The sequence below is a fragment of the Platalea leucorodia genome (assembly GCF_965183815.1).
Source record: "Platalea leucorodia genome assembly, chromosome: 8".
Classification (NCBI taxonomy): domain Eukaryota; kingdom Metazoa; phylum Chordata; class Aves; order Pelecaniformes; family Threskiornithidae; genus Platalea; species Platalea leucorodia.
This window is the reverse complement of record NC_138830.1, coordinates 30,024,342-30,037,363: the sequence shown is the minus strand read 5'-3', so window position 1 is coordinate 30,037,363 and position 13,022 is coordinate 30,024,342. Positions and strand designations below refer to the sequence as shown.

The 13,022-nt window shown below is 50.4% G+C and overlaps 1 protein-coding gene across 1 annotated transcript in view; it reads left to right on the top strand.

Annotated features, from left to right (window-relative positions):
* BOK (BCL2 family apoptosis regulator BOK) overlaps positions 1–10,090 on the top strand; it is a 39,700-nt gene extending 29,610 nt beyond the window's left edge. Inside the window, exon 5 of the mRNA XM_082319215.1 lies at positions 6,836–10,090. Within this exon, the coding sequence (XP_082175341.1) occupies positions 6,836–6,856 (21 nt within the window). The 3' untranslated portion in view covers positions 6,857–10,090. The remainder of the gene's footprint in view (positions 1–6,835) is intronic.
* Positions 10,091–13,022: the final 2,932 nt, after the last annotated feature.

The window sequence follows — 13,022 nt, the reverse complement described above, 5'->3', positions numbered from 1 at the left end:
AACCCTCAATTAAATCTGGGGTTTGTGCCCTTCGGATGGCAGCCACCCAACTTTCCCAGCCAACGCGATGCTCAGGAAAGCAAAGCAGATGCAAGAACAGACTCATGTCTGCTTTTGATAATGCCCCTCTAGCTTTTCTTCCTGCTTTTCTCCGCCACTGCTCAGCCAGCACAACCTCATGCCTGGCTGCTGGCGCTCCAGCTGTGCCTTCCACCCGCCGCATGGATGCTGGCAGTGGCATCACAGTGGCAGCCGGCTTTCCTGGCTCCAGCCCGGCAACAGACCTCTGTTTGCTCTGAGCAGCTGGGCTATTGCAAGCCTCCATGCATAGGCACCATTATAGTTAGGAAAAGGGAATAAAAAAAAATTACAGTTAGTATCCAGATATAGTTAGTAACCAGATGCCTTCAGTAGGTGTGACTCCATGCTGTCCTGAAGAAATATGTCCAGAACTGTTTTTCTGCTTGCTGCTTACTCTGCCTTAGCCTCCCTTAAGTTTGCCTGGAAAATCCCCATGGTGGGGCAGCATGGCCAGTCTGCGGGAGAGAAGAGCAGAGCTCTTGGGACCCTCCACCCATCATCCCTGCTGTCAGACACCCAGGCAGGCTACAGGCTATGAAAACATGCAGCTCTTGCTCCAAAGCACGTTGATATGACTCATCCCGGTGATTAGATGAGCAAGGGAGAGGAACCCTGAGGGCAGATTAGCTCCTGCTGTGCGGGGGTTATGCAAGCCGTAGGAGGGCTGCTCTTCCTGCCCTTCCAACAGACCCCTTGGCGGCTGTGTTTGAAGAGGACAGAAGCCACCAGCAGTAAGACCTGGGGGAGCCTTCCCTGAGGAGACGGGCACCTGGCAGCACAAGCAGAGGCCAGCTGCCTTGAAGGCCCTTGGTGAAGTTCTGTAGCGCGATTCATTTAAAACCAACAGTGCAACCCCAGAGAAACCTCTGCAACAGTTTTGTTCATAAACAAGACACACCTGACATAGTTTTTTTAATCTGCTTCATTTGTAAAGAACCAAAACCCCATAATTAAAAGACATAACTTATTTTATTGTCTTTGGCCCTGACTGGGTTAGAACGTTTCTCAACCCAGATGATGCAAAGGGAATTTAGGACCCTCAATTCGAAGTTAGCAGAGCTTTGAGCCTCAAGATGCTGATGATCTTATCAGGCTGGCTCTGCCACCCCTTCTTTGCCAGACCTTTCTTCAGATGCACAGACAATTTGAGGCAAAGAAGTGTCTGTAGTGCTTCAAAACTGGCTTTGCTGTGTCACCTGAGCTGCTATTGCATAAGAAGAAATAACAGGAACAGTCAGCACGGATCAGAGCTGGTGGCAAGATCAGAGCTGCCAGCCTGGACCAGCTGCCACCAATGGGACTAGGGCCAGGAGCAACATGTGAATGCCCTGGAAAGTCAACCAGCTGCCAAAGCATTCAAAGGCTCAGGGACCTCTGTGTGAGGGGAGCAAGCAGGAGGAAAGCACAAGATAATGCCACTGATCAACCATGGGAAACTGCAAGAAAAGTTTGAGAATCTCTGAAATTTGGGAATTTTTTTTTTAAGGTTTGCCAGAGTTTTTCAGTAACAGCTGTGAGTGCCTTTGAAGGCCAGATCCAAGGTCCAGTATAAAGCTAAACAGAATTAAAAAATCCATACGAAACAATAAAAAAAGATAAAATACATGCCCACAAAATTGTGACTATGTGTTCCTATAGCTATGAGATCAGACCAGGAGTTGGAGTTTGTTCTTGGACTTGTGTGGCTCCCATATGTCCTACAGGAAAGCAAGCTGCAGGGAATTTTGCTCTTTTCATTTTTCTAGAGACACAATTTATTCAAAAATACAACAATAACCCCAAAAAGTTGTTTATTAAGTGGAAGGACTTGTTTGCAGGGCAGAAGTGGAGGGGCCTGGAGGCAGCTGGAGCTCCAATGGAAGAGAGCTACACCCATCACAGGGAAGTCCACGTCTCCTGCCCACAAAGCAGCTAAACCTCCTGGCACACAGGCAGGCGAGCGTGAGCGTATCCCAGGGAGAACCGCTGTTGGACACCCCCACCATCCCTCAACTTTGAGTCCTTCCAGAAGACCAGCACTGACAAATGCACTCAGCTGCCGTACGAGGGTATTGAGGCAAGACTTTCCTATTCTCTTCCCTAAGGACCTGCCACTGACCGCTGTTGGAGACCGGTTCTGGGCTGGACAGCTCTTTGGCCTGGCTCTGCATGGCAACTCTTGCTTTAATGATCCCTCCTCATCCTGTAATCCACAAAATAGCTTCTGAAGACTGTTACGGAGAAGATAAGCAAGGATGCTATGCAATATTTCCAAGAACTCCTGAAGGCAATGTGTAATTAGATTCAAACTTGGGCGTCAGCTGGGTCCAAAAGTTCTTTCACTTGCAGTAACTCAGATGAAATCCTTACCCTCATTCAAGGCAGCACTTCCAGACAGTGGGAGATTCTCCTAGTTGAGGAGACAAAAAAAGAGGACTGTGCTGAGGTTAGATTGCTCTTCAATCTTGCCAAGGCTGCAGCAGAAGAAACCACCCATCACAGCAGTGTGGAAGCTCTTGGTAGCGCCTCAGCAGGGTCTCTAATACGGAACCTGGTATACGGGTCACACCAAACACTCCCAGGTGGAGAGGCTGCAAGTGGGGGTTGAAATCACCACAGCCCCACCTTGCCAGGGCCACAAGCTCTGCCCTGCACCGCAGAATCAAATATGGCAGGTGTTGACAACAATTTAGTGGTATGTTAAATCTGACCCTCCTTAGAAGGAGCAGCTGGCCAAACATGACCCTAGCAACAGAAGGATGCCAGACAGAGGAACTCATGATCCAAGGCATGCACCTCTGTTTCTGCCACAGCGTCAACTGTGGCCAACTCATGGGAGCACTGGGAAGATGCAGAGCTCTCTGTGCGTGTCCCTCCCAGGAAAGCAGATACATGTAGCAATTGGTGCAAATGAAACATATTCACCCCAATCACCATGCTGTTCATTATCCTGTCCACTAACAACACTTAGAAGAAAAGACATGCTCATTTGCAAGCACCTTCATTTTTGGATATATAGGGTACAACAAAGGTGATGTGCACGTCATCAACCATCTGCTGTCTTGAAGACTCCAGCCTCTATTTGATTGCAATTCCTGCTGCACACTGAGTATTTTTTTGGTTTACAAACTTTCTGGAAATACCAACCTATTATTTCAGGAGAGGAGACACCCCACCCCCCCACCCCCATCTTACGCGAGTGGTGTTCTGATTTATTGTGACAAGAGAGCTACTGAGCCAAATGCTCTGGGCAAAGGCATGCAGCCAGTCCTGGAAACGTGGGGCTTTGGACATGAGGTTGTTAGTGCCAGAAAGGGCTAATGGATGAGATATAGAGATGAATCCTTTAGAGCAGCCCAGTAATTTTCCATATCATGTTGAAAACAACACTAGAGAAGAATGATCACACTGCTCATCCCACAGCACTGCTTTTACTGCTGCACCAATGTGTCAGGAGGATGCTGGGCTACTCCCTGGACGCTGGGCACTGATGGTGGCCACCTTACTTGTGTCAGGTTTGATGTGGATGAATCTACACTTTTGGTGCATTGCTTTGCTAGTGTCTGGCTGCATGCATGGAATCAGGTTACAAAAAATGCTGTAGTGCTGCAAAAACCCACAGTGCTTAACCTGGTTTTCTCTCAGAGGAAAAGTTATTTTATTTAAATACATGATTATTCATAGTACTTAGATAATGAATGCAGGATTAAAAGAAAAATCTCCATGTCTGGATACACCAGTGCTTTAGGCAACAGGAGAATAATATTTCAAAGTTGGAAGACATAAATGTGCAAAAAAGAAGTCCCCTTTTTTGAACAGCTAGTGCTTAGTTATTTATGTTCAGGTTTGAGATACTCCATAGCTCCTGAATCTCTTGAGCAGCTGGCTGAGGACCTCCCTTGGGCAGGCCGACCTTTTGCTGGCACTGGGGCTGCACTCTGTCCCAAATACTCCCTTTTCTCAATGCTTTTATTATTTTTTTTTTTTCAGCGGCAAGGCTGTCTCTTGCTGGAGGGAATAGCAGAACAGATTTCTTTCTTTTCCCTCAAAAACAAAGGTTTTTGGCTGAAATACTTGGCCATACCCCACCAGCCCTTACGGCAGGGTGCTTGGTCACCTGTACCACAGCTGATAAATGTTGCATATGAGTAAAAATGACATTATAGTGCTACAGCACTGCTGAGTCTGCCCCAGTCTCCGCTAATGAGGGCGAGGCTTAGGTGTACTAATGGGGGCTGGATGCCTCCATACCCTACTGGCCTGGGCTTACTCTACTACTATATCATTATTATTTGCTTATTCAAGAATATTTTCACTTTTCATCTCATTCCTCTTAGCATTTCCATCTCTGCATCCTTCTGCAGGAGACAGAGGTAACCTTGGAGCTGCTGCTGCTAAATCTGTGCCCAGGACTCCCTCATGCAACAGCAGTTTCTATATGTGCCCCTGTCATGCAACTGGGACATGCCTGCTGGAAACGGCCAACACCAGTCCCTTTGGCCATGGTGACCTGCCGCAGGACTGGGGATACACCATATCGTTAGCTGCCACCCCAAGGGTAATGGGATAAATGTGCAACAGACCCAAGAAGAGCTTGACCAAGGAGGTTGTCCAGGCACTGCCACATGGCAAGCTGGGTGAAATTACCCACTACTGAAACATTCAGAGCTGAAAAGTAGAAATATGTTTTCTGGGTGAACTAAAGTATAATAATCCTGCCAAAGCAATGTCTGCTAAAGGCAAACAGCTCAGGTCTGGCACAGAGTGCCTCTGCAAGCAATTTGTGTGCTTGGGAAACTGGAAGCGAAGTGGGGGGAGCACAGCGAAGACATGCTGTTAAGGAGGAATTTGGGTGCCCACATCTGCTGCAGGCTCCACAGGCTCCCCTGGGGTCAAATACCCAAGTTACTCCTCCTGTTTGGCTTTGCCTGTACACGAAGGATGTCTCCTCCTAACCATGGCCACCCGGTTGTACCAAGGGAGGGGAAGGAGCCATGCCAGCGGTGCAGGACTGCAGCTGTGCTGGGGAGCATCCATCCCCACCCACGAGCTCTGTGGCTGGTGAAGCCAGGCATCCTGCGTCACGGTCCTGAGTCCAACATGGGGTGAACATCAATAAGACTTCTTCAGCGCGTGGGGTATTTGAGGGCGGCAGTGCCAGGCAGTCAGGTGGCAGCATCTCCGTGACTTTGGGAGCAGAGGGGTTTCTACCTCTACCCAGTCACCTGTTTTCCTGATGCTTACGGGCATTTGATGTTTTGAAGCTGTATCTTCCCAGCAAAAAAAAGAAAAGGTCTTTAAAAGTAGCCACTGTTCAAAAGTTGCAGGGGGGAATTGACAGGCGAAGCATGGTTGCTGAAGCTTTGTTTCCTTTGGAAACTGGGCTAAAAATATCCCATTCCTGGCTGACAGCTCTGTCACAACAAGCAGCGCGCAGTGGGAATGCAGGGCATCTCCTCCACAGCCTGTCTTTTGGCTGATCCATGCAACAGTGCACACCAGATTTCAGCTGAAGAATCAGTGATCTTTCTGACTGTTACTGACTGTATTTGCTCAAGCAATAGCCAAGGCCATGCACTGATACTTGGCTCCTGATTTTTGCACTAAGAAAGTCCAGGTGATGCCATTCTTGGTGGCAATGCCAGTCTGGCAGCTTTGGGGCTGCTGGAAGATAGGTGCGGTGCCTGCAGAGCTCCACTTCTGAGCCCCCTTCTAACACCTCTGTTGCTTGTCCCGTACTGCTTTTCACCATATAACACCCCAGGCTGCTTTGCATGCTTCAAATTATGATCACCTTACTGATCCTGTCCATTTATGTCTCTTCCATGACAAAGGTATGAATTAATTTTGAAATGCTCAGGTATGTGGGCATGCTTTTAGGCTAGTGAGCCTTTGCTGCCTGCAGGTGTGCAGCCTAGGACATGTTTCAACAGTGCTGCAAACAATCAGCAGTTTTAAAGAAAAATGAAATTATCAGGCCATCCAGCCAGGTCTTGTCAAATCCTCTCACCTGATGGATGAAATCTGTTTACTTTATTGCTTTTAAAAAAAAAAAAGTGAAGCTAACAAATCTCACTGGAGCCATACCTGCTCTGATCCAAAAGCTGCTGCCAACACAGCCCTGTCTGGAGAAGTTGAGCATGGGCTGCCCCACGTGAGAGATGTGCACTTCTTCCAGGTACTGGAAGGGCTTCATCATAGGAAAGGTCTGAGAGCCAGGTGCCCAGCATCCAGGACAGGCGCTCCATCACAGGGTTTGGCTGGGGAGTCTCTGCAAAGGAGAGAACAAAGAAATAAAATTCAGGGCTCTGTGCTCTACAGCTTGCTGTGAGCTGCCCACAGCTGGGTGGAGGTGAACAAGAGGCACCTAAGCAATGCTTTTTTGGAGGTATGTCAGCTCCAGACTACAAAGGGAGACAGGGAACTAAAAGCAGCCATGGAGAGTAGGTCTAGCTTCACATGTGCTCTTGGTCTCGGACTAGGCACATGAGACAAGCTTCCAAAAGACCCGTATCTGACTCCTGTCTCTGGTAGTGATCTGGTGCATAAGTCTGGCTGCCCTCATAGGTTCAAAGGTTTGGCTGTGATTTTTGTAATGTTTCCCAATAGCTGGTGTGGAAGCAGCACCAGATGTGGAGATGTTATTGCTGCTCCTTCCTTCCACCGTCTCTCCTCTGCCCTGGTGCCACCAGGGAGGGAGTGGTGGATGGAAGAGGTAAGACTGAGTTTGTCTGAATGGTTTTCTGAATAAAAGAATAAGATATCTATTTTGCAGGAGTTCTGGACACAGTGGTAGCTCCATCAAACAAGCTGCTAGCCTGGTACAAAGCACGGCATCACCAAAACCTTACCTCACATACAAGTGTTGAGGACCATTGCATTCATCAGTCCAACAGCTTCAAGTTCAGCAGCTCACAGAGGCTTTCCCAGCACACATAATGGGACACGTGGATCTCCTTAGCAGACCCCCCTGATGAACGCCCTCCGTGCTCCAAGCCGTAAAGAGATGCAAGAGCTCCTGCTTGCGCACAAAGTTAAAGGAACGGAGTCAGAGCCAGCTTACAGTCATGCGGGGCCTTCACCCAAAAATGGGGTGAAAAAGGCTGGTTATCCGAAGAGGCATAATGCAGGAGTTACTCTGTCCAGGCTCTGGATGGAGGCTGGGTAACACCTGGGGTGCAGGCAGGTTGAAGCCCAAATGGAGCAGCAAGCTGTTTTCTCATGTCATTACACTTAGAGAAGCAACCAGGCGGTGTCTGGCAGAGTGACAAGGCTCCTTCTTTAATGACTCATTTCAGAAGAACAGCTTTGGTAAGCAACAATTTTGGACTTCGCTGTGATTTCAGAGGGTGTGAACTATAAAAAAAAAGAAATAATCAAAGGAATCAACTGAGCCCGACTCAGAACGGAGGCCACATGGCTGTGGGCTCAACCTTATGCTGCACGCCAGGAGAGGGACACGCTGCTGCCCATGTGACACCAGGGAAGACCAAGACATGCAGAAACGGAAGTGCCCACAGCAACAGCCAGATTGGCTCCCTAAGATATTGTCAAAGCACTGGTTAGGATTTCAGTGTGGCTGTAAGGATGTCCTCTTCCCACTCACCTGCTGCATGACTCATCCTGGTGATCTCATCCAGTCAAACCAGGAGGGTGCTACCAGTCTGGCTGGGCTGAAAGGCAGGGCCACAGCTGCACAGGGAGATGCTGACCTAAAAAGGTGATGCTGTGAGTGAAAATGTGCAGTACGAGTTTCATAGCGTTCAGTTGTGAACCTCAGACTGGGCTGGGAGGGAGCCCGTGTTTGGCGTACCGAGGCGGAGAAGTAGAAACTTCCCCTGTTTCCAGCCTTCCCTTTCAGGGGCAGCCAGCTTAGTGAGGGAAAGGCAGCCGATGGGCCTGTGAGGCGCTGGTAAGCACGTTTCAGTATCCTGAAGTGCTCTGAGTGAAGCCACAAGAGCTCCAGAGCAGGATCTCGTGGGCTTTTAGCATCTCTGCAACAGCATGAAGTGCACACACTGCATGTCAATGCCTGTGCTTACCTTCCACCTCTATTGGGAACATCCCCAGCATTGCCACCTTATTTTCTGGTGCTGTAAAAAGCATCTGTACAGTGATCACTGTTATCAAAAGAATGAAAGACTTCCATGGAAAGCCCTGGCACTCCAGTTTGTTGTCAAAAAAAGACCATTTTCTTTCCACTTCCACCTTGAAAGCAAACAATTTTGAGGCCCAAGAGAGTACTGCTAGCCTGCCCACTGGGTTTTTGCTTTTTGCTTGCTCCCTTTATGCATTGTTTTTCTTTCTCAGCTTTCTCTGAGCAGCTTAGGAAATGAAGACGAGCTTCAGAAAGGGTAGCTGAGGCTGCAGCCTGGGCTGCTGCTGCCCTCTCCTGGGTCCGAGGCAGCCAAAAAGCCAAGCGCTGATTCTTTAAAGAGATTCCTGCAATTCTGGGTGCAGGTCACCCTTGGCACGTCCTCTTGCAGCCTTGCAGGGGAAAGTGTTGGGGTAGCAGGTGGGGAATGGCACTCGGAGGATGCCAGGCCCAGGGATGCTGCCCAGGCTGGTACCAGGGTTGGCCTGGCTGCACCATCTGACAACCTTCTTTCACTGGATCCCCTTATGACTTCTAGCAAAGTTTGTGGCAGGAAGATGGATGATCAGCTTGGCTAGCCCTTGCAAGGGTAACAGCTATGCTAGCCCAATATTGTGGGAGCTCATGGTTTCTGGTCTCAGTTGCTACCTGTTCTCTCCAGGATGGTTTTATTTATATTAAACTAAAAAGCCTTCAAAATAAGATGCTACAGCTGAGTACTTGTATGCCAGACAAGTCCCCGGCTCCCTTCTCCAGTCCCTCACCTTGCTTTCATTGCTAGCTGAAACAAAACCTCTCACTTGTACCTTTTGCTCTGGCTTGCCCCTGCTGTGGGTCTCCCCCACCCAGGACCCATCCTGTCCGGAGGGCTGTGCACCCAGCCAGGTGAGCAAGCAGTCACCACCTGCTCCCAATGCAAGACGGACCTCACACCAGCTTGCTCCTGCTGCAACAAGGCAGGGGCAACACCACCACTCCCAACCCCCCCATCAAACTGAGCCTGAGCCTCTGGGAAGTTTCTTGTTGATGCCTCTCCGAAAAGAGGAATGACAGAGCCTCCCCTGTGGCACCGAGAGCATTTAATGCAGCAATTGGCTAATGGTTTCAAAAGCCACTTAGTGGCTTATTATGGTATTATTGCCTTGTGAGTGGCTGGAAACTCAGCACTGGAGGTCTCAGACACTCTGAGGTATTTGTGTGGCCCCTGCTTTCTTTTCAATGGGAGCACAGGAGAAGGTGGTTTCAGTGGTGTCCCTCCACCTACAGCCTGCCCAGGTGTGGGAAACGGAGTGGTTGATCTGGCCACACATCTCCCATGAAAGTCTGCCTGCCTGTAGCCCAAAGCAGAATAAAGCCCCAGGACAAAGGCTGGAGCTGAAGTCCTCCCTGACATGCGAGTGCTCCAGCCTGCAGGTATAAATGCAATTGTATTTTGGATACCAAAGATCTTTCCAGCTGTGCTAACACGTTGTGCTACAGGGCCACAGAACACCATGGTGGCCAGGAGCAGAAGAAGGATACCCACGAGGTGGTGCCAAACCAATGCGAAGGGAGCTGTGTGCCCTGCACACCCCTGGGTGATAGCACAGCGCCTGGTGGGTGGATGGCCCTCACCTTTTACTCATCAGCCCAAATTTTTGCTTTTGCTGGAGCTCACCCATATTGAAGTTAGCTTCACACATGCAGCCATTCATGTCACTCTGGGTATTTTAAAAGCCAAATTCACCCACTTACTGAAAAAATCAAATGCTTGAAGAGCTAGGGAAGAGAGGAGCTGCTGCGATGTGACCTACCTCTCTGGCCAGGGCAGCCAGCAGCCACATGCACAAGCTGCAAAGCGCAGGCGTGAGGCCACCGTGAGGGGCAAAGGGAGGTTGGCCAAGTGGGAGCTGTGTCTCACTGCTTGTGCAGAGCCGCCACTGACCACGCAGCACCTCTGGTCTTGGTGGCTGTGCCAGGCTTGCTGGTCCTGCTGGCTGCCATAAGAATGAGCTGTGTGGGCAGTAATTCTTCCCACAAATGCTCTTCCAGTCAGGGATGGAAAACTCCATCATGAGCTATTAAATATGAAGTCCCTGAGTCACAAATCCTGCCCCAAACAGAAGTGCTAGATTATTTATATACTCCTGTATAAGAGGTGCTGCAGACCTTTGGTATCTCTATTGCTTTTTGAATGTTTTTCCAGTCCAGCTATATCCTTCTGAGATGGGGAGAGCAGAAGTCCACTCAGTGAATTATGCTATAAAGAACTATAATTATGGGCTCCTTTTTATAGGCTCCTCTTTTCCAAATAATTTTTAACATGCACCTCTCATTTGAACAGCTTTTGGACTATCGGGTAAAGCTGAGCTCTTATTCCAGGGAGGGAATAGGCTTGGTGCACGTTATAAGACTGTAAAGAGAATAAAATAGGAAAAACACATTTATTGCCATTCAATACCAGCTGCCATTTTATTTTCTGCTCACACAGTATCACAAATTGTTTTTCACCCTGAACCACCGATGGCCTTGTTACCCCATGACCTGAGTGGGAGGTGGAAGCAGTGATGTGGAGCATTGGAGAGGCTGATGCCAGCACCAGGATTTTGCCCAGCCTGAATGTCTGAATCTTCCCCAAAATGCTGCTTTGTCCTTCCCATCCTCTCTGCTCGCTCCTCTTCATCCTCCCCAGCAGCCGGGGGGAGCAGGAGGAAGGCAGGAGGCAGACGGTGCTGGGGTGTGTGAGGAGGGAACTAAGGTGGCCAGTCCTGGGGATGAGGCAGTGGTTGCCCTGGCCATTTCCAGTCCTGGAGGAAAGTGATGGTGGCCGTGGTGGTGCTCCCTGGCCTGGCTCCCCATCCCACTGCACGCCAGAGCATAGCCAAGGAGGGCTTGTCCCTGTGCCCTGGAGTGGCGGTCGATGGGGCAGGAGGTGTGCAGAGAGCAGGAAAGCTTTTCCACCTGCTTCCCGTCCATCTCCCCCACTGCTAGAAAATGCTAGCCCAGCCTCCAGGCTGCCTGGGAGCCCTTGTCCCCTTCCCTGGGGGCTGCAGGCAGGACGCTGAGTAGCGGTGGCTTGTCCCTCGCCCTCGGGAGGGGCGGGGGAATGAGTGGGACTGTGCACCCAAGGCAGCTCCATCCACTCTGCATGGAGCAAAAGCCTCTTGTGTGCAGCAGAGGGAGGCATGATGCGCAGCAGGATTAAAGGAGCAAATTCTCGATACCCTGAGTATACCAAGTTTGATACTTGGTATCAAACCCTCTGAGGTCTGAACCCTTTTGTCCAGCACCGACAGGCTGAAATAGAAAAAACGCCTCTTTTCTTATCCTCGCCTTTTGGCAAGAGCAGTGCATGGGATGCTCGTGGGGCCCCCCAGCCCTGCCTGCAGCAGGAGTTGCAGGGCTGGTTGGGTTGTGGCGTGGCAAGCTGCTCGATGAAGGCTTTGAAAAGCTTTGCCTCATCTGCTCATGTGCGCCATGCATAACTGGTCCCACACACTTGCCGTGCTGAAATCCCGCCACCCTGGGCCATCTGCCTGCCGGCAGCACTGCCGGTGGCTCTGTTTTCCTCTTGCTCCATCCTGAGCACCAGGACTCAGTCTGCTGAAATCCCCATCAAGGTGGGATTACTGAGCACTGTTGTCTGGAGCTCAAATTGCCAGCAAGGTTTTTTGCATCCCCTCTTGTTTAACTTGATTTTTGCAGTCTTAGGCAGAGGACAAAGCTTTGTAGAAAATAAAAACACAATAGGGTTGGGAGGCCGGCATGAGCTACGGGTATGTGCCTGGGATGGGGGTTTTCACTGTACCGAGAGCCCTGTGTGGGTGCAGGGTGTGGCAGCGCTACTGCCTGTGGGTGCCCAGAGGCCCTGCCACAGCCCCGGCCCTGCCACAGCAAGGAGGACTCGTCCCGCAGCTCCCTCCCACCTGAACGTCTCCCTGCTGCTAGATGGCTGCGGGTTGCCCGCACAGGAGAGCCTACCTAAGCATCAGTTAGAGGCTTGCTTGCCAAAACTCCAAGGCTTGGTGCCATGGAGCTCCCTAGGGAGTGTGAGGAGATGCCTTCAGGGGCTGAGCAGCTGATTTAATTCCTGGAAGGCTTCATGCCAGGTGAATTGGTTTTGCTAGGTATTTGGTCATCCTGCCTGGGCTAGGAGACAGCCACGTTTCTCTGCTCAGCCTAATACTTCAGGCACAATGGAAGAAGAGCAGCTCAAGGATCTGCTAGCAGCCAGGCATGGACTAAAGTGAGGTGCAGTACATAAGAGCATTGCAGCATGTAAGGGCCTTGTATCTCTCCACTACCATATCTAGGGATGGAGCTATGAAAACAGCCTGCAAGCGAAGAGCTGTTGGTGTCTCCAGCAGCATCACCCCAGCACCCTGCACAGGGATGGGGCTAGGAGCCAGTGGACACCCCAGCTCAGCCTGCTTTGACCTACTAAAATAGAGGCCAATGCAACCAGGCAGTTCTAGGATGTTTGAGCTTTTCTCCAGCCCATCAGGGGAAACACAGACCCTTCAACTGAGTCAAGTCCTTTTGGAGCAGCCCTTGCCCTCCACCCACCTCCTGCAGCCTTTTGCAGACTCTGCTGCTCTGTGGGGATTTTTTCCAGCCTAGAAACGGGGCCAGTAAGTCCTGGGGGGACCACTGCCAGGAGGTCCTGGAACCAGTTCCTCACCGGGTGCCAATGCTGAGAGGTCCCCACCAGCTTTAGCCCTGCTTGATGGTGGGGGGCCTGGGTTTCCAGGGGAGAGCAAAAGGGACAGAGGCAGCTGGACCTACCAGCTGAGAAACCCTTGGGAAGAAGCAATATTAAATTGCACCTTGCTGGGGAGAAGCCACCCCTGTTTCAAATGGATCCTATCACTGGACATGGCTTTGTGAA